The 22,573-nt window shown below is 27.7% G+C and overlaps 2 protein-coding genes across 2 annotated transcripts; both read left to right on the top strand.

Moving 5' to 3' along the window:
- The first annotated feature begins 26 nt into the window (after positions 1-26).
- Positions 27-10,450, top strand: LOC145242036 (protocadherin-17-like). Its single transcript, XM_080104931.1, has 4 exons — positions 27-413; positions 6,094-8,531; positions 9,048-9,189; positions 9,296-10,450. The coding sequence occupies exons 2-4, from the start codon at positions 6,111-6,113 to the stop codon at positions 9,544-9,546; spliced, it is 2,814 nt and encodes a 937-aa protein (XP_079961057.1). The 5' UTR covers positions 27-413; positions 6,094-6,110; the 3' UTR covers positions 9,547-10,450.
- On the top strand, positions 10,451-21,632 carry LOC145243066 (protocadherin beta-15-like). The gene is made up of 5 exons (XM_080106170.1): positions 10,451-10,573; positions 11,261-11,331; positions 17,843-20,304; positions 21,126-21,267; positions 21,382-21,632. The coding sequence occupies exons 3-5, from the start codon at positions 17,881-17,883 to the stop codon at positions 21,630-21,632; spliced, it is 2,817 nt and encodes a 938-aa protein (XP_079962296.1). The 5' UTR covers positions 10,451-10,573; positions 11,261-11,331; positions 17,843-17,880.
- The last annotated feature ends 941 nt before the right edge of the window (positions 21,633-22,573 follow it).

Consider the following 22,573-nt stretch of genomic DNA (forward strand, 5'->3'; position numbering starts at 1 on the left):
ATAAATAGACAAATAGAAATGTTCACGCATTGCATGATGGGATAAAGAAACAAAGAATAGCTTTTATTTTATAAAATTTCAGGGCAATTTTTTTTTCTACAAAAAGATATTTGAAGAAGTTTAATTGTAAAAGAATTACTAAAAATAAAATTATTTTACTGTATGTATGTATATAATACTATTTTATTAGAACGAGCTGCATTCATTGCACACACGTCATACTTATTAGGACTTGATAGAGCTCATATATACACTTACAATTACACAAGGCACACTAACATACATACATACATATGCATACACACACATCATAACAGTCTCTTTGTTGCATTTTCATTCTATCAGACATATTGGATAAAATACAATTTAAATTGTCTGATATTCTAGAACTGAGAAGATCACAAAAAATTAAGGTAAGTTAATAATTAAAATTCATTAATAATTATGGAAATATTTTAAGCAGAAATATTTTTTATTCTTGATAAACATTTCATATTTTTTTAACACATCATATGTTTTAGAGAGAGAAATGAAATATACAACATTATTTTGTAATAACTTTTGATTCATATTGTGACTGCTTTTATTTGTTGAAGTTGTACAGAATTTTAGAATAACTTTTATTCTTATTAGTTGCTCCAACCAGTTTTATTTCACAAACATTTTTATTCATTACTTTTCTTGTATACTTTTATATTACACTAATTTGGCAGCCATCTTTCTGTTATTCTATTTATTAAATGACTATATTTTCAATGCGTTTTATAGATGTAATTTGCAAAAATTCTTATAATAATTTACCCTTTTGTGAATAGAAAATATTTTATCATTAAATTAAAAGCATCTATATATAAATATGTTAAAAACAAAACATGTAATGATATTTGTCACACTTGACGAAATTCATTAAAAGTATTAAAAAGCTTAAATATATATTTTTTAATTTTTCATTTATGTCATATTATAATATAATTATCACATTTGTTTAATCAATATACTTTTTGTTTTAATCTTTCTATGTACAGAAAGAAATAATCTAAAATCTTAAAACTCATAGCCATGAGTTTTACAAATACATTCAATAATATATCTTCATATAATTTTAAATTGATTACGTTTTGCAAAATTAACTTTGTTCAACATATATATAATAACCAGAAACGAAATCACATACCAAAAAACGCAGAATTGTTATTAGTAAAACATATCATGGTATAAAGTTAAATATTTTAATACTATAAACGCATTTTAACAGTGGATTGTATGTGATGTACTAGTTTATAATTTACCTAACATCATGGTCTTATATATCTTGATTTTTTTACAATTAAATATCTTTAAAAAACGAAAAATTAAACAATTTTTTGTCAGTATATTCATTTGCTTTGTCTATTTTAAGGATATTTGGATTTATTCAATAATTTAATGTCAATTAAAAAAAACATGTCTCATTTATATGTATATATAATCATAATATACATATAAAATATATCAAAATATTTTATCAAATGGAATCTAAAAAATTTTCTTGTATATTTATTTTTCACTATTATTGCTAAATTCATTCAGCTTAGTTTTAAGATTATTTATTTTAAAACTTTTTAAAAAATCTGATAAACCATTATTTTTAAAGTGGGTTAATCTCTTAGAAAAATCCAATTATGTAGTAGATTAAATTTTTGAATTTTTTTTATCAATAATCAGCGTGAGAAAAATATTAAAAATATGTTCTATATTTAGAAAAACAATTAATTATTTTGCATGTCCTTATAAGTTCCTCCTAATTTTTATTTCTAGTAGAGTAGTTAAACCTAAAGATTCCAATCTATACTTATAATTGAGATATTTTAACTATTTTATTAGTCTAATAACTTTCCTTTGTACACCTTTCAATTTAAAAATTATGTCATAATTAGTCTAATTTCCAGGATTGAATACAATATTTTCCATGACAAATGATTAAAATCTTGAAAATTCCAACAAGAACATTTGCTCCCCTTGAAATAATATTTCTCATCATCCAATCAGTCATTTTATTTACCTTTGAGACAGTAAACAAATATGATTATACGATTTAAATTTATCAATAAAATTTACCTAGAAGTCACATTATTAATTTTTTTTTTTTTTAATTTTCCTCATATTTAAATTATTAATAAATATATAGTCTACTAATACTATCATTTCAACAATTTATATTCACTCAATAGCAAACTGAAAATATGAATGAAAAGGGAAAATATTGTAAAAAATTTGTTAACACTGAATTAAATTTAATTTCAATGAAATTAACTTGTTATTGTTTTAGTTCACAAAATCACATTTCCTTTTTCAACATGTATTTTATGATAAGGAATACGAGTTTTCTAAAAAAAAATATTTTAGAATTGAAATTTTTTATGATATAAAAATAATTCAAACGAAAAAATGTTAAGTATTTATATTAAAAAAAATAATAAGAGTAAATATACAAGTCAAATGATATATTTGCTTCTTTTGTGGATGATGCAAGGGAAATAACTAGGGATAGCTTGCTATTTTTATGAATGTTTCTTGTTTAATAAATATAAGAATAGATTGTTATATAACATGTTGAGTGTGTTTGAATGTAATAATTCATATTTGTTTTGCAATGTTATCAATTAGATATGCTGTTATTATTAAAATTGTCATTCTCAAGAAGAGTAAATTCTATACAGTAAAGTATATATAAAGTTCAATAATACTTGTAAATAAGTAAATAAAAATCTTTTTAAACACCAGGGTTTGTAAGACAGAGTTCAATTAGCTTTTGTAGCACTTAGCAGACTAGATGGCCTGAAATAATTTTATGACGGACCAGTTTTAACCAAGTTAGGTTGGTATCCATATATACAAATAGGTTGGGTATTCGCTTATGACCCATGGTGTTTCATGCATCAAATTATTGATAAGAGTGGCATAACTTTTAATATCTAATGTTTCAACATGATTTACTAATAATTTTCAAGTGATTCCTTTTATTTATCCATCTATTATAAATTTTATCTGGAAGAAATAATTTGGCATTAAACTTCTATTAATTTATCATTTCAAAACAATCTTGACAAGTTAAATTACATTAATTTCTCTATATTTTATGTAATATATAACATGAATAAAAATTAGTGTTACATTTTTTTCATGCACTTAACTCATTTCATTTATATTAAATATATAACAAAAATGAAAAGAGTAATCAGTTTTAAATAATTTATATTTTCCAGAAAAATGAATTGTTATAAAAGATTAAAATTTTTATAAATAGAAATTCTTTACAAATGTAATTAGGTTTTTCATATGAGTTAAATTAATTCTCTTAAAAAATTACAATTAGGACTTCCTTAAATGTTTAAAATTTGTAGATCTTTTTAAGGAAATACATTAGCAATATTTACTTTTTAGCTATATTTTAAATAGTAAAAAATATAAAACTAATCTATGCCTGTTTTCATGATGAAAGAAAAAAAATCAATTTAATTCCTTAATATATTTGACATTTTAGAGTGGGGATATTTTTAGAGCAGGAGGTAGTTTTTATTTGTTTTGATGCTTCTAACCCCCACTCCCACCAATAAGAGGAAACCTTGATTGATTTTAACTGCTATTTAGATTTGAAAATGTAATGTTTTAATGTCTCACAAAGAAGCAAGTAAACACAGTCATAATATTTAATGCTTTTAATCGAAAATGCTAAAATGATTTGTTTTTAGTATTATCTATTCGATCCATGGAGGAAAATCTTTCTAGACTGAGGAAATTTTCATTTTGTTCCAATACAGTGACCCTCATGGGAGGAGTGGAAGCTTCATCACAATAAAAAATGGGGATCTGATGTAACAGTAAAAAAATTAAGGGTAGCCCCTCCACCCCTTCAAAATAGAATAAGATGGAACCTTGATGTTAATGCTAAGCAAATAAAAACCAACAGTTATTTAGATTTGGGATGCAGCATTTTATTCTCTAACAAAAAACGCATGCAATACATTTTGTATAGTTGTAATATGTATAGTTTTATTTCATTTTCATAATTATTATATTATTGCTTTTTAATGATGTATGATTCAATACAGAATATTTTTGAAGAAAATAATGATGTTGGTTGTATGAAAAAATAACGGAGTTTATTTTGTTGCATTGCCACACATGGTAACTGCAAAAACTAATTAAACTAGATCAGAAATATGTACGAAAATAATTAAAGAAAATTGAAAAGATGAACTGTACTAACCTGTTTACTGAAAGATGGCAACATTGGATAAGTTCGTTTAAACTGAAAGCAGTTACCCAAAATGTATAATTATCAAGCAACCAGAATAAAAAATAGAAATGCCAGAATTATGGAATCTAGCAGAGTGATAACATTTTTTTTCTTTTATATAAAGTAAGGATCCAGTGTTGAGTGGTAGATATTTTATAGGGAGTGAATATGGTTGCTACCCTCTATTTAGAAGATCATTTTCGGAGAGGCAGTAGTTTTGGAATAAATGTAATAATTTTTCTAATAACTAAAAATGTAGAAATATTTTTCTGAAACATACTGTAGATGTGATGTTGTTGAGTGAAAAAGATCTGCACAGAAAGTGTTCAGTTATTTTCTTATGATTGTTGAATTTGGAAGAAGGAAAATCATTTTATTGTATAGTAGATAAAAGTATTATTGCATTTTAATCTTGTTACTAGTTCATAAAATCATATAATTCTTCTTGATATGACTAGATTATGTTTATTGAATTAAATAATTCTCAAATATGCAATATTAATAGAAGGCAACTAAAGCTATATATTAAATAAATATCTCGATCATCTGGAAAAATAATTTAAAATGAATAATATTTTAAGTAACATTATTTTTACTGAAACAAAATTAACAAAAACACATTTTAAAGTAAATTGCTATTTTATTTTGATCAGTCAAGAATTCATGTTTATTTTAAATTTGAAAATTTTAGTTACAGGATATCTAATCACTTTCTTTTCCAAAATAAAATTGATGGTAAATTATAAATGTAACAAATAATTCTTTTTTATGTTTGAAAATAAAATAAACTACAAACAACACTTTCTTAAATAGAAAATTTATATAGTTTATTACACATCAATTCTTTACAATTACACATTAATTGCTTACGGAATTCACAATATTCCAAGGCTGAATTAATCTGGACAGTATCGAGAAATGTGTGCAGAATGGGAGACTTTAATGGCATGGCCACATTGAAAGAATGGATAAGAGTTCTTGAGTTAGTAAATATAGAATGAAGGCCAAGGAAAACATTAGATGATGATATACAGATGGGTTTAGGATAATTTTAATAATAGTGGGATTTATTTGATTGTAAATAAAAGCCAGTTTTTGAAGAATAAGATGTATAAACTATTTCCTTTTTATATAAAGTAGAAATATTACATAGATGTGATAAAATCTAAAAAAAAAAATGGAATTATATTATAGGACTAATTTGCATTATCTAAATATTTAAAATGTTTGAATTTCTTATTTTGCATGATTGTCATTTTCGATATTTTGTTATTTTTAAGTCATACCAGAAAAAGAAACATGAAACATATTGTGTTATGGAAATGCATGGTTATTTTAAAATTTCTAAATGACTTTTGAATGTGACTAGAAAAGGTTGTTGGTAATCACATAATCTACTTAAATTATGCAATTTTGTGTCAAATTAAATTTTATGTCAGGAGTTTAGATTTTGTGTAAAAAAGGGTTACTTTGAATTTTTATTTTATTTTAATATTTAAATAATACTCCGACCTACAAAACATTTTAATCTTAGATAATGCCTTGTTATTTCTGTTGGGAGGTGCAAATAGGAGTATTAAACTATTTCATAAAAGCTATTAAATATCACAGTTATAAATATTTGAATCATTTTTTTTTCTAGTGTAACTTTCTCATTATCCCCCCTCCCTCCCTCCAGAAAGTAATTTTTTCAAAATTAAGTACAGATTGAATTTACACTCATTTACCATTTAATTTGTAATGGTTTGTATGCCTTATTTCTTCTTCCTGTGGAAAACCAAAAATTCATTTAATGCAATGATTTCTTTTTTCAGTTGTTACCTAACAGAACATGAGAGCACATCTATACTTTCTACTAATTGTCTTCCCTGCTTGTTTCTGTGTTGACCTCATCTACAATGTGGACGAAGAACAAAGTCCCGGCACATACATTGGCAATATTGCAACAGATTCCAATGTCATGGATAGAATATCTCTAAATGATCATAGACACATTACCTTTACACAACTTAAAAAAGGAAAATCCCAATTATTCCGAGTTGCAAAGAATTCAGGAAAACTATACACTGCACAAATATTAGATGCAGAGTCACTTTGTATTTTTAACAAAAAATGCTTCAAAATGATTGATGTTGCTGTGAGGAAAGACAAATCCTTCATAAAACTTTTAGAAATCAAAATTGTCATTCAAGATGTAAATGATCATAAGCCAGAATTCCCAGACAAAGAAATTCATATTGAATTTGATGAAGGTTATGGAACTGGATTGAAAAAGTCTATCCCACATGCTATGGATAAAGATGTCAGTGGTCAAAATTCTCAGATTTTTTATGAACTCAACAAAGATGATGAAGACCCATTTACTTTGTCAGTGTCTAAAACCCTTGTTGGAAAATCAGATTTAAGTATAGTTTTGGAAGAAAGGTTGGACAGAGAAAAGAAAAATTCATATGTTGTTCAAGTAACTGCAAAAGATGGAGGAACTCCGAGAAAAAAGGCTATTTTAAAAGTTTACATCTCTGTCAAAGATATTAACGATAATCCTCCAGTCTTCTCTAAAAAATTTTACAATGTAACTATCAAAAATGAACATGATATGAATAAACCCATAATCGTTTTATCTGCTTCGGATTTAGATTCAGGAAGTAATGGAAATGTTTCCTATAATTTTGATTCAAAAACAACAGATTTTGCTAAAAATAATTTTAGATTAAACAAATTAACAGGACAGATGTTTCTGATGAATGAAATAAAACCAGGAGAAAATTTAATCCATAATTTGTACATTGAAGCTAAAGATGGAGGTCACCCACCATTAAGTTCTTTTGCTATGGTTCAAGTAAATGTGATCAATCAACAAAATAATGCTCCGACAATTGATGTCAACTTTTTGTCAGCATCTTCTACTGAAAACTCTACATCAATTTCTGAAGACATTGAGGTGGGCAGTTTTATTGCATATGTGAAAGTAACAGACCATGATGTTGGTCAGAATGGGGAAGTTATATGTGATCTCCATCATGATAAGTTTAAACTGAAAAGTCAAGGATTGAACAAATACCAAGTGATTCTGAAAGACCCATTGGATAGAGAGACAGAGGAAAATCATGACATCACAATCAGCTGTGAAGATATGGGATTCCCACCGCGCCATAGTGAGAGTAAGTTTTCAATTAAAGTGATGGATGTGAATGATGTGAAGCCGAAATTTAGTAAAGCAAGATACAAATTCCGTATCAATGAGAACCAGAAGGCTGACATTGATGTCGGCTCAATCAATGCATCTGATCCGGACTTGGGAGCTGGAGGGGAACTGATGTTTTCTCTGCAAAGAAATAAGCATAAAAGTGAAGAGGTGCTGCTGCTGCCTTTTGTGATCACAAAAGATGGTTTTATTTCAACAAGTGAATCATTGGACCATGAATTACAAGATGTTTATAAGTTTGAGGTTTTGGTGAAAGACAATGGAATGCCATCACTGAATAATACAGTGGATGTGATTGTTGAGGTTGAAGATGAAAATGATAACAGTCCATATTTTACATTTCCCAGTGTTAATCCACACAATGTGGAAGTTGTGTATTTTGCTGATGAAAGCAAGAACGTGACAGTTGTGAGGGCACATGACAGTGACAGTCAAGAGAATGCATTTCTGAAATATGAAATAAGTGCAGGCAATGAGAAACAGTTGTTCACGATTGACCATTACAGTGGTTTGTTGTCTTCTACGGGTGCCCTTACCAAACAAGATGCTGGCTCATATGAACTGGAGTTTGTAGTGAAGGATAGTGGTATGCCAGTTTTATCAGCCACAACTACAATCTTTTTGAGTCTGCTATTGAAAAACAAGAGCTCTTCTTCTTCTTCTTTAGAAAGAGTAAATGGTTTGCTGCAAAATGGTGAGTCTGAAGAGAAGGTGCATCTTAATATGGTGATTATTATTACGTTATTGGCTGTGATGGTGACTATCATTGTTACGGCTTCAATCTCAATCTGCGTGCTTCGCTGTTGTAATGCTGCAAGTGTAGATGGAGATGATGTTTCTAATAGATATGTGAGTGAACAAAGACATTTGATGTCATCTTCTTATCGAGGGAGCTCTTGGCCAGATGTTCCTACTACAATGATAAATGATCCCAACTTTGGTAGAAGTGCTGAGGAGATGGCAGCCAACAGAAGGGAATCATATCCAAGATTCATCAACCAATCACCTGTAATCAGACCAAACAATTCTGTTGACATCACCAGTCAGGTAAAAACAAACTACATCTTTCTTTAAAGACTAAATTATGAAACATTTTCAAAACTAGTTCAACAAGTCAGGTTAGATTAATTTTTAATGTTTTATCAAAAAAAAAATTTTTTTAATGTTCAATTCAAGTGATAAAGTAATTTTTTTATACTATGTAATTATAATCTAATTTAACAAAAAGTTTTCGTTGTGTACAAAAAATTCTTATTGTTTTAAAAAAATAAATTTAAAAGTTTGTGTCATGAGTTAGGGAATACATTAGTAAATAATAATCTGTGTTTAAAAGTAAAGCATACTATACAAATCATGATCTTATTGCATTTAAAAATTATATTTTTATTATTCCCCAATATTTTTAATTTTCTGATGTGAATAAATCTTATCAATGAAACGATTTTTTTACAATGTAAAAATAATTGTACAGAATCATCTTTCATTAAATTAAATATAATAATAAACCTGTCTTTTTGATATGTTACTAATTTTGATTATATTCTTTCTTGTATTGTAATGCAGATGACACATATCTTACAGAATGGTAATAAGGACACATTGGTGACTCCTTATTGTCCAACATGGACATCTACATTATCTTCTCATGCTGACAGTGGACGTGGTTGGAGTGAAGTTGGCACTGGACATACAGAAGAGATGACAGGTAAATAAACACTTATAATTATAAAGAAAGCCTAACTTTTTAAAATGTATTATCTTCATATGAATAGCATGTGATTATATTATTGAGATTTGTTTGTTGTTTTCAGATCATCTGATTCCACAATTCTTCAAGCCACATGTTGGGCAGGTGAATATGACAGATAAGAGGAACATAGAAGGAAACTTTAACTACCCAAATGAATCAACAATTTCAGCCAGATGTTTTTCAAAAGCAACAAATAATGGCAACAATTCGTTGAGAGAGCAAACAGAACAAAGATCACATCATTTATCAGACAGCATTCAAATTACACACAATGCCAGGCCGCTGCCCCCTGTACCACATAAAATACATTAATCATACACTTTAATCATCATATTTTCTTGCATTAATTTTTACTATGAATTTTTATATAAATCAATATGAAAATGCAATGAGATAATAAAAGATTAAAACTTTTGAAAAATTTGAATAATTTGATAGATAACTGGCATATTTAAAATTACTCTAAATATATTCAATATATTACAAATGTTCAAAGTAAAAAATTATGTTCATATAAAAAGCATGCTTTTTATACATTATTAGAATTTTGCAAATAGATCAATATTGCATCTGTTAAGACAGGATTTTATAACAAGTATATCAACCATAATGATCATTATTTTATATTATTTGTTTATTTTAAGTAATGCATGGTAAATAAAAACTTTCTTAAAATGAATATTAAATATATGTAGAAGTAACTTTAGGAATATATGCTTTATAAATTTGCTAATTAATTATTTTACTTATTTCAAAATAATTTTTATTCTTAGTATAAGCAGTCAGTTTTTAAATCATTGATTTTAGTTTCTAAGTATAGATATGATATAAAATGTGTTGTGTTAAAAATGGAGACAATAAAATATTCTTGTTTTCTGTAATATCCATGTGATCTAAATAAAAACTAATTTTCTCTAAACATAAGAGATGGGAGGAGGAACGCAGTTGATAAATGGAAGAATAGGAATGTCCCAACATTGCATTATGGGAAAAAATAACAAAGCATAGTTTTTATTTTAGTAAATTTCACGAATCATTTTTTTTAATGAGCAACATCTTTTAAAGTAGTGTAACAATAAAAAATTCATTTTTTTAGTTTTACCGTTTATTTAAATTGTTTCTCATTTATGTGAACTGCAGCCATTACACACACATCATACATATTAGGACTATAGACTTTATATAATGCATAAACTCTTGTACAGACACACACACACTTCACACAAGCACACACATACAATAATAACTATCCTTTGTTCTGTCTTTGTTTATTAAAAACACTGGACAAAAGACATCCTAAATCCTCTTGGACTCTTTAACCAATGTGATAAAACATAAGGTAAGTAAGTAGTTTAAACTTCAAATTGTTTATGAGTTTTAATTAAAATATTTAGAGTAGATAGATTTTTTTTTAAAGAACGTTAGACTTTTTCTTTAACATTTTACAGATTACAAAGAGAAAGAAAATACATAGCATTTTTAAAAATAGTATTTGATTCATAATGATTTTTTTATTGCAAAACTAATTTCACAATAAATATTTTTTTAGTAATTGTTCAGATCCATTTTTTATCCATGAAACATTTTTATCCATTACTTGTCCTGTACTTTTACATTAATCTGATTTGGCAGCCATCTTAATTTGTTATTCTATTTACTAAATGCTTGCATTTTTACGTGTGTTTTATAGAATGTAAACTTTAAAAAATATTTACTAGGATAGAAATAACTTAATATTCTACAAATAAAACTTTAAAATAATAAAATCCAAACCATTTATATACAAATGTGTTTTAAAAATATAAAATAATATTTATATTTGTCAGCTTCTCTAAAAATTAATCAATACATAAGAAAACGAAACCATTTCCGAAATTTTCATTGTAAATAATGTTTTAATATAATTATGATCTTGGCTTAGTTCAACATATTTTATTTTTTTAATGTACAAAAATAATGAACGATATAAAAACTCATAGTGATGAGTGTTACGTGTATACTTATAAAAAATATCTTATATTTATAGATAGATATACATACTCTAGATGGTAAAGAAACCACATACCAAAAAGTCACACTTCTAAGTTAAATGTCACAGTAAGTATTTAAATTTTCTTTTAATATCATAAAAACATTTTTAATAATCATATGTTTGCAATATTTGTTGCATACATAGATTGCAATATATATAATGGCATTGCATTAGATAGACAGATTGTTTTTGAATTAAATATCTTTAAAAGAATAAAATAAAAGAACATTTTAATTGTTTATTATATTAAGTCAGATTTACTTTTTTCTGCAGCAGTTGCAAATATTTATGCATCTTCATTAAATTTTACTGAAAAAAAATTTCAGTAACTGGAAACATTAGTTTAACAAATTTAATTTTAACTTAATATTTTTAAACATAAAATTGTAATAATATATTCGTCATTATCACTAAATACATAATGTGTGTACAAATAAAATAATTAAAAATTAATAAATGTTAAATTGAAATATATGAATGAATAATAACATAATTATGAGAAAAATTGTTAAAATTATATTTAGAGTTTTTTTTTATCAAATATATCAATGAAATTAATTAACTTTTAAATTTCTTCAGCAAAATGGATTTTATTGTAGAAAATTATTTGATCCTATACATATATATATATTTGTAATTTTAGCCTTTTTTATTAACTATAAATAATTACAAAATAAAAAAGTAAAGAAGTATTTATTTATAGAATAAATAAATAGAGCGAATGCTAGTCATATGATATATTGGCTTCTTTGGTGACAGTAGATTCAAGGGAAATAACCAGGCAATTTTCCATGGCCGTTTTTATTTTTGCTTAATAAAAAAATGAGATCAAATGGTTTTTATCGCATATATATATATATATATATATATATATATATATATATATATATATATATATATATATATATATATATATATAATTATTTTTTTTTTTACTATAATAATTAAATTATTTATGATATGTGTATATAAATTTAACAATTGACATTTTAATTTGCAATAATATCCAATAAATGTGTTAATGTTTTTTTAAAAATATTTTTAGAAGTGTTATTTTAAAAAAGAGTGAATTTTACAGAGTAAAAAAATCAATAATGATAAATCTCTCTCTACATAAAAGTGACTTTCTCTGGCTAACGAACGGTCTCTTCCAAACTCTGTCAATTTTTGGTTTACAGACTTGAAAATTCGTATATTAGAGATTTGAACCTGTGGAACAAATTTAATTTGGTCTTTAGCTGGTAAAAATAACTGTTAAGGTGACAAAATTTTTAAAAAATTGGAATTTGGCAGGTAAGTCGACTTAAAGTGCTCTCCTACAGATGCATAAATATACATTTATAGGTTAAGCAACATTATTTTTTAACTTTTTATATGCATATGTATGTGACTCAAAAGGTAACAAATAAAGGTGGCGAGCTATATGTTTGGTTTTAATTCTAGCAGCCAAGTCATATATTTTTTTTTCAACTTTTGAAACCACTACTATATATTTGGTACAATAAATAAATCAATAGAGAATTGGATTTCTAATAATAAATATGAAATCTGCATGAATTAAAATACCATATTTAACCATATTTTATGACTGGGCAATGCTGGGCAACCTGCTAATAAGTAAATAATAAAGCTCATTTCAAACCCAGCCTTGTATGTTCAGGCTTATAATTGATTTTTGTAGTACAAAGCAGAATAAGTGACCTGAAGTTTGTATCAGTTTTAACCCTATTAGACTAACTAGAGTGTTTTCTTATGACACCTGTTATTTTCAAACGATCACCAATTTAAGTATTAATGTAAGTAAAGGTTGCTTAACATTAATTATATGATGAGAAACAGCATTTTAATATGATTTGCTTAAACTATTAAAGTGACTCTTAATAGTTTTTACTTTTGTAACTAGTTATGTAATACTTATATCTTATTTATTAAAATCATTTGTAAGAAATCAATATTTTAATAAGCTATACCATCCATTCTATTAACCACAATCATGTTAAATATGTTAATTAAATTTGAGTATAAAAGTAAAGTAGAAAGGTTAGTGGCATGAATAGCAGAATAAACTATTTTTTTGGTAATTCAAATTAAAAAAATAAAATCATTGGAAATAACAGGTAAAAACAGAATTGCAACATAAGTAGTGAATATTGGTTACAGACAGTCAAAAAATCTCTATTTTAATAAAATGTATATTTTATTTCATATGATGTATAACATGCATCCAAATAAGTATTAAATATTTATTTTCATGCATTGCACTCGTTTTACATGTGTTAAAATTTGTAACTGAAGGAAAAAGTAATCAAATTTAAATAATTCATATTTTCCAAAAAGTAAACTGCATATAAAAGACTAAAAATTGGTATATATAACTATGATGTTATCTTTGTAATCCTTTACAAATAGAATTATGTTTTTTTACATGAGTCTAAATTTATTATTTTCAAAAATCACTTAATATTTTCTTAAGTAATTGACATTTGTAAGTCTTTCATGAAAATATATTTTGTTTATATCTTTAATCATCAATCAGTTTATATCAGTATATTACCTTTTTAAATTTGATTCACTAATTTTGCAATGAAACAAAAGAAACTATTGCATTTTATTAAAAATTATATTTTATATTTTATTCAAAGTCATAAAAAGAAATATAATGTACTGCTAGCAAACAATAAAAATTATGTTTTGCAAAATATTGTTTAACTAGCGGGGCTATTTGGCATTTCCCAGGCCATATATTTACTATGCAATAAATTATATCAGTTTCAAGTAGGTTAAACTTAAAAAACAAAAGACTGTTCATGCCCGTTTTGGTTTTAAAAAAGAAAAAAAAGTCATTCATGCAATAATAATTTTTCAAAACTGCATATTTTGCTTGATTGATTTGAATGTACATATTTATTAATATATTTTTTACTTTATAACTTTTTTTTTATAATTACCCAATCTATCTATAAAAGTGAAAGTGTCTGTCTGTCTGTATGTGTCTGTGTGTGTACATTTCCCTAAGCAATAACTCTGTCAATTTTTAGTCTACCGACTCGAAATTTGATATACAGGGTACTGAAATTTGGGAAAATCTATGTGATCGGTTTTGGGCCAGAAATTTGGCTGTAAAGGGGTCAAAGTTCAACGATTTCACCTTTGACAACTCTACCAAACTCCTCCAACAAATTTGAGTCTACACACTTGAAATTTTAGATATAGGTTCCTTGGACATGGATCTAACTTAATAACTTTATTTGAGCCAAAAACAATAAATTTTGATAGGTCATAATAGGGGTCAAAGTTAAAAACAAATGACCGCTTTCTTTTTTTTTTTTTTTTTTGCTCAACATACACCTCCAAATACCCGGGCAACGCCGGGTACCCATGCTAGTATATCTATAAAAGTGAACGTGTCTGTGTATCTGTCTCTCTCTGTGTATCTGTGTGTGTACATTTCCCTACGCAATAACTCTGACAATTTTCAGTCTACAAACTCGAAATTTGATATACAGGGTACTGAGATTTGGGAAATTCTATTTGATCGGATTTCGGCCAGAAATTTGGCGATTAAGGGGTTAAAGTTCAATGATTTGACCTTGACAACTCTACAAAACCTTTGGGTCTAAACACTTGAAATTTTAGATATAGGTTCCTTTAACATGGATCTATCTTAATAACTTGATTTGAGCCCAAAACAATAAATTTTAAGGGGTCATAATAGGGGTCAAAGTTTAAAAAAACCGACCACTTTTTTTTTTTTTTTTTTTGCTCAACATACACCTCCAAATACCCGGGCAACGCCGGGCACCCATGCTAGTATATATATAAACGTGAACATGTGTATGTGTGTGTCTGTGTGTATGTGTATACATTTCCCTATGCAATAACTCTGTCAATTTTAAGTCTAGAGACTCGGAATTTGATATACAGAGTACTGAGATTTGGGAAAATCTTTGTGATCGGTTTTCGGTCAGAAAGTTGGCAGTTAAGGGGTCAAACTTCAACGGTTTGACCTTTGAGGACTCTACCAAACTCCTCCGCCAATTTTGGGTCTAAACACTTGAAATTTTAGATATAGGTTCCAACTTAATAACTTGATTTTAGCCCAAAACAATAAATGTTAAGCGGTCATAATAGGGGTTAAAGTTTAAAAAAATTGACCGTTTTTTTTTTGTTTTTTTTTTCTCAACATACACTTCCAAACACCCAGGCAACGCCGGACTGAAATGCTAGTATATCTATATATCTAAAAAAGTGAACGCGCGTGTATACATTTCCCTATACAATAACTCTGTCAATTTTAAGTCTACAGACTCAAAACTTAATATAGAGGGTATGGAGAGTTGGGAAAAACTTTGTGATTGGTTTTCGACCAGAAATTTGGCTGTTAAGGGGTCAAAGTTCAACGATTTGACCTTGGGGAACTCTACCAAACTCCTCCGACAATTTTGGGTCCAAACACTTGAAATTTTAGATATAGGTTCCTTGGACATGGATCTAACTTAATAACTTTATTTTAGCCCAAAACAATAAACGTTAATGGGTCATAATAGGGGTCAAAGTTTTTAAAAAATTAACTGCTTTTTTTTTTGCTCAACATACACCTCCAAATACCCGGGCAACGCCGGGCTGAAATGCTAGTTTTCTATAAAGTTATATTGTTAGAAAATTCTAAATGAATGAATTATCTTGATCGACTGTAAATGAATGAATAAAATCTAAAATAGCATTAGGAATTAATTAAAAAAACAAACTTCAATGGCTAATATTTTGTTCAGTCAAGAATTTGAAGTAATTTTCACCTCAAAATCTCAGTTAAATATAATTGCCTAGATTTTTTAAATATTTGGGAAAGAATTTTGAATACAACAGATATTGAAGTACATATCTAATAATCTTTCTTCAAAAATAAAATTGATGGTTAAATATCATTTTAATTATAAATTATTTTTTTAACTTTGACACATAGAAAAAAGCTGAAATTAAACTAGAAATAAGTTTCTTAAATTATAGAGAATAAATGACAAAAAACTATATTCCAAAATTCATGATGTTGACTATCTTATAATTTATTCCTTTAATTCAGTTGACTTTTAAAAATTCTTGACAGTATCTGTTTTGTAGACCAACATCAATCACTTAATTATTATATCAATCAATTAATCTATATATACTCATCAGAAGAAATAGCAACAACCAGTCCGTCATAAGGAAATGAAGATGGATTTGACATGATTAAATTATTCTTTAATTATATATATATATATTTTTTTTTAAAGGTATAAAATTATTTCATATCTTAATATTTTAAGGATATAGTCCAAGACAAGTAGAATATTTCAATTTTAAATTTGGGTTTGAATTTAGATGTGTTTTGAACGTGAATAGAAAAGTCTATTAATGATAAGTTAACCTTAAAAATTAGATAAATTTCAGTTTAATTACAGTTAACATCAGCTACTTTTGTTATGGTGAAGCAAGGTGCGAACGAACTCAAAATCCTGGTCAGGGCACCAAATTGTATATATGTTATATACTGGTGGTATTAAGATGACGTATATTCTGTATTGTTGCTGTTGTTCGTTTTAGGAGAGCCTTAGTGAGATATCTAGAGACAGGCTACGCACTTCTATAGGAGCATCAAACCTTGTAATTCAACTAAGAGATTTTTGAATATCTCGATAGATAGACTGAGAGATAGTGTGTTTGACATTTATACACATATGTTTGTTGGAAATCGTCTAGTGATTGGAATGACAGCTGATTTCATTTATCAATGTATAACAAGACACTTTGCTATAAAACAGACTTGGTTTATTTAGTAAACATTCATATATACACCATGCGGCGGTGGTGGGAGAGGTGTTGGTTGCTAACATGACCGACAGTTCTTCATCATCTGTTTCTTTCTCCGTCTCTCTATTTTTGTTTACCATCTCACTTTTATGGACCATCTCGACCTGATAACCCATGAACCAATTGACATCATTGGTCCATATTTTGACCAGCCTGGCGTTTGCTTTTTGTCTAACCCCCGACCGAATTATGTCATCTCCAGGTCATCACAATTCCCGAGTTACATTTTTGTCAGCCTGGACATGAGTTCATTCACATCTTGCTCCATAAAACGGCCTGACCCATAAAACAATTTGTGTCATAGGACCAGGTCATCACAATTCCTGGGTTACATTTTTGTTGGCCCAGATTTTGAGTTCGTTCGCACCTTGCTTCACCATAATGCTTTAAGTTACTTGAAAACAAATGGATTGATTGATTTTCATATTGGTTATATATTTAAATGGATAAATGTGTATTCCAAAATAGATGTTAAACATTTTCTATCTGAGATATATGTTAGAAAAGGGGGATGTTACCTTTCTTTACAAAATTATTAAATATAAATTCAGGCTATAAATCAATTATATTGCAATTATTTAAATTCTTGTCTTCACTAGGGAAAATTTTTCATCATAATTCTAAAAAAGAAAGTGTTTTTTTAAAGATTTTGTAAATATTAAATAACACACATTTAACATTTAAATGTTAATACTTAATGATTTCTTTTTTTTTTTTTTCTTTTAGCAAAAGGTTTATTAAATGAAGTTGTTATATGACAGAACATGAGAGCACATTTATACATTCTACTAATTGTCTTCCCTGCTTGTTTATGTACTAATCTAATCTACAATGTGGAAGAAGAACAGAGTCCTGGCACATACATTGGTAATATTGCTGTTGACTCCTATGTCATGGATAGCATTCTTACAAGAGACAATAAACACATCACATTCACACAACACAAAAAGGGAAAATCTCAATTATTCCGTGTTGCTAAGAATTCAGGAAAACTTTATACAGCACAAATATTAGATACAGAGACTTTGTGTACTTTCAATTCAGAGTGTTTCAAAATGATTGATGTTGCTGTGAGGAAAGACAAATCCTTCATAAAACTATTAGAAATCAAAATTGTCATTCAAGATGTAAATGATCATAAGCCAGAATTTCCAGACAAAGAAATTCATATTGAATTTGATGAAGGTTATGGAACTGGATTGAAAAAGTCTATCCCACATGCTATGGATAAAGATATGAGTGGTCAGAATTCTCAGATCAGTTATGAACTAAAGAAAAGTGATGAAGACCCATTTACTTTGTCAGTGTCTAAGACATTGCTTGGAACATCGGATCTTAATCTTATATTGGAAGAAAGATTGGACAGAGAAGTAAAAGACTCTTACTTGATCCAAGTGATTGCCAAAGATGGAGGATCACCACCAAAACAAAGTATTTTAGATGTTCACATTACAGTCACAGATATCAATGATAATACTCCCATCTTTTCTCAAAAACTCTACAATGTATCTATCAAAAATGAACCAAGTGAAACATCTCCTGTTGCTACTTTATTGGCTACAGATTTAGATTCAGGACAAAATGGAAATATTTCTTATCATTTTAATTCGAAAACATCAGCTTTTGCAAAAAGATATTTTAAAGTAAACAAACTGACTGGTGACATATTTTTATACAAAGAAATTCCAGTTGGACAAAAGTTCATTCATAATTTATATGTAGAAGCAACAGATGGAGGTCATCCGCCATTAAGTTCTTTTGCTATAGTCAAAGTGAATGTGATCAATCAACAAAATAATGCTCCTAAAATAGATGTGAACTTTTTCTCATCTTCATCTACTGAAAACTCTACATCAATTTCTGAAGACATTGAAGTGGGCAGTTTTATTGCATATGTGAAAGTAACTGACCATGATGCTGGTCAGAATGGAGAGGTTATATGTGATCTCCATCATGATAAGTTTAAGCTGAAAAGTCAAGGATTGAACAAATATCAAGTGATTCTGAAAGACCCATTAGATAGAGAGACAGAGGAAAATCATGACATCACAATCAGCTGTGAAGATATGGGATTCCCACCACGCCATAGTGAGAGTAAGTTTTCAATTAAAGTGATGGATGTGAATGATGTGAAGCCGAAATTTAGTAAAGCAAGATACAAATTCCGTATCAATGAGAACCAGAAGGCTGACATTGATGTCGGCTCAATCAATGCATCTGATCCGGACTTGGGAGCTGGAGGGGAACTGATGTTTTCTCTGCAAAGAAATAAGCATAAAAGTGAAGAGGTGCTGCTGCTGCCTTTTGTGATCACAAAAGATGGTTTTATTTCAACAAGTGAATCATTGGACCATGAATTACAAGATGTTTATAAGTTTGAGGTTTTGGTGAAAGACAATGGAATGCCATCACTGAATAATACAGTGGATGTGATTGTTGAGGTTGAAGATGAAAATGATAACAGTCCATATTTTACATTTCCCAGTGTTAATCCACACAATGTGGAAGTTGTGTATTTTGCTGATGAAAGCAAGAACGTGACAGTTGTGAGGGCACATGACAGTGACAGTCAAGAGAATGCATTTCTGAAATATGAAATAAGTGCAGGCAATGAGAAACAGTTGTTCACGATTGACCATTACAGTGGTTTGTTGTCTTCTACGGGTGCCCTTACCAAACAAGATGCCGGCTCATATGAACTGGAGTTTGTAGTGAAGGATAGTGGTATGCCAGTTTTATCAGCCACAACTACAATCTTTTTGAGTCTGCTATTGAAAAACAAGAGCTCTTCTTCTTCTTCTTCTTTGGAAAGAGTAAATGGTGTGCTGCAAAATGGTGAGTCTGAAGAGAAGTTGCATCTTAATATGGTGATTATTATTACGTTATTGGCTGTGATGGTGACTATCATTGTTACGGCTTCAATCTCGATCTGCGTGCTTCGCTGTTGTAATGCTGCAAGTGTAGATGGAGATGATGTTTCTAATAGATATGTGAGTGAACAAAGACATTTGATGTCATCTTCTTATCGAGGGAGCTCTTGGCCAGATGTTCCTACTACAATGATAAATGATCCCAACTTTGGTAGAAGTGCTGAGGAGATGGCAGCCAACAGAAGGGAGTCATATCCTAGATTCATCAACCAATCACCAGTCATCAGACCAAACAATTCTGTTGATCTCACCTGTCAGGTAAGAGAGTAATTTGGGATTTTTTATCATGAGGCAATATCGTACTTAATTGGCAAATGTCAGCTTTTATATGATTGTTTTGCTATCATAGATAAATGAATAAAACTTGTGCTGAAAATTGTAACATGATATTTAAAATTACATTTGTGTTATTGGTGCTTGTGCAGTATAATGGGATTTGAAAAATGCATTTTAGTTAAAAATACAATCATGTACCTAGGTGTCAAGTTTCAATTAGTAAAATTAATAAAAGTTTTTTGAGTAGAAGATCTGTTAGAACTATTTGTTTAAAAAAAAAAAACAGAAATTACTTATCTGTTATTACTTATTTTGAAATAGCTCATTAGATGAAACTGTAGATTGCAGCTATCTCCTTTGGCTTTTAAGAACTCTGCCACATTAACCAATATGATAAAATTCTATAATCATGTTAATCTTTATGACTTGATAAATGTTATTTTTACTTGTAATTGTTTTTCTACTAGATCTTTTTTTGTAATTTTTAGAATGTGTACTAATTTTGATGTGATACATAATTACGTAATCATATTTGTATTAAAAATGCATTTTATCGAAATTCCATTATACTGCAGAAGTATTGTATTTTGCATTATTTAAGTTTTACTATTTGCATACACAATTGCTTGTTGATTCTGAGGGATAAATTGAAAACATTGTTTTATGATTTAGAAAACTATTGATAGGTAATATTTTGTTGTTTAAATTTTTATGTATGAATTTTAGTATTTTTACTATATAAAAACAAAAAAGCTATTGTTGTTTCTTAACTTTTTATGGCATTACACGTTTTTATAATACAGATGACACCTAACTTAGAGAATGGAGATAAGAACACATTGATGACTCCTTATTGTCCAACATGGACATCTACATTGTCTTCTCATGCTGATAGTGGACGTGGTTGGAGTGAAGTAGGCACAGGACATACAGAAGAGATGACAGGTAAATAAACACTTGATAATTATAAAGAAAGCCTAACTTTTTTATAAAAATGTATTATCTTCATATGAATAGCATGTGATTATATTATTGAGATTTGTTTTTGTTGTTTTTCAGATCATCTTATTCCACAATTCTTCAAGCCACATGTTGGGCAGGTGAATATGACAGATAAGAGAAACATAGAAGGACACTTTAACTACCCAAATGAATCAACAATTTCAGCCAGATGTTTTTCAAAAGCAACAAATAATGCCAACAATTTGTTGAGAGAGGAAACAGAACAAAGATCACATCATTTACCAGACAGCATTCAAATTACTCACAATGCAAGACCACTGCCTCCTGTGCCACACAAAATACACTAAACATACAATTTGAACACAGCATTCTCTTTTATTAATTTTCTATGATAAATTTCATATAAATAAATTGGAAAATATAATGAGAATAAAACATTTTAAAATTTTGTACTATGTAATAATAATTAAATTATTTGCAAATTGAAAGTTAGTCTGCATATATATTATATATGCATTATTATTTGCTATTTATAAATGCTCCAGGTTTTAATTATTACTTATACTGAAAGTTAAGTTAATACCAAATAATTCCAAATTCTTAATACTTTCTTTTTGGTAAATTAACTCTTCTGTATATTTATGATTAAATTTTTATGAAAGTATAATTGTATTAGATAAAAATATTTATCTCACAAACGGAGCAGCTTAGACAGTTTTATAAAGTGTATATTAATATTAATGTAATTATTTTACATTTTAATATTTTTTATCTATGATCAATATGTTAAAATTAAAACATTTGTATATAAACCTTAAACATGAAAAAATTTAGTTATATTTATCAGGCTTGAGAAAACTAATTAAATGTATTTAAATTTTAAAAAAATAATATAAAATATAAAACTTTCTTATTTTACATATTCCAAATAATTTAAAAAAATTTTTTAATATTATTTTCTAAATATCTATTTGTAATTCAAGATTATATAAATTCTGAATTTAATAGCATGAAGAAAACTATATAAAAATAAGTTTTCATTAATATCCTTCTTAAATGATGGAAGAAAGGAGGAAAACAGCTGATAGATAAACAAATAGAAATATTTACGCATTGCATGATGGGATAAAGAAACAAAGAATAGCTTTTATTTTATAAAATCTCAGGACAAAATTTTTTCTATAAAAAAGCATTTGAAGAATTTAATTGTAAAAGGAATACTAAAAATAAAATTATTTTACTGTATCTTAGAATATGTTTTCATAGTGTAAGCTGCATTCATTACACA

Source organism: Euprymna scolopes, chromosome 21, assembly GCF_053919585.1.
Source record: "Euprymna scolopes isolate OS-2025 chromosome 21, ASM5391958v1, whole genome shotgun sequence".
NCBI lineage: Eukaryota > Metazoa > Mollusca > Cephalopoda > Sepiida > Sepiolidae > Euprymna > Euprymna scolopes.

Excerpts from the sequence above, each read along its gene's own strand:
- LOC145243066 (XM_080106170.1), top strand. The coding sequence starts at position 17,881 with ATGAGAGCACATTTATACATTCTACTAATTGTCTTCCCTGCTTGTTTA. Across the intron at positions 20,305-21,125 it reads CTGTTGATCTCACCTGTCAG|ATGACACCTAACTTAGAGAA; the intron begins GTAAGAGAGTAA and ends TTTATAATACAG. Across the intron at positions 21,268-21,381 it reads ACATACAGAAGAGATGACAG|ATCATCTTATTCCACAATTC; the intron begins GTAAATAAACAC and ends GTTGTTTTTCAG.
- LOC145242036 (XM_080104931.1), top strand. The coding sequence starts at position 6,111 with ATGAGAGCACATCTATACTTTCTACTAATTGTCTTCCCTGCTTGTTTC. Across the intron at positions 8,532-9,047 it reads CTGTTGACATCACCAGTCAG|ATGACACATATCTTACAGAA; the intron begins GTAAAAACAAAC and ends ATTGTAATGCAG. Across the intron at positions 9,190-9,295 it reads ACATACAGAAGAGATGACAG|ATCATCTGATTCCACAATTC; the intron begins GTAAATAAACAC and ends TGTTGTTTTCAG.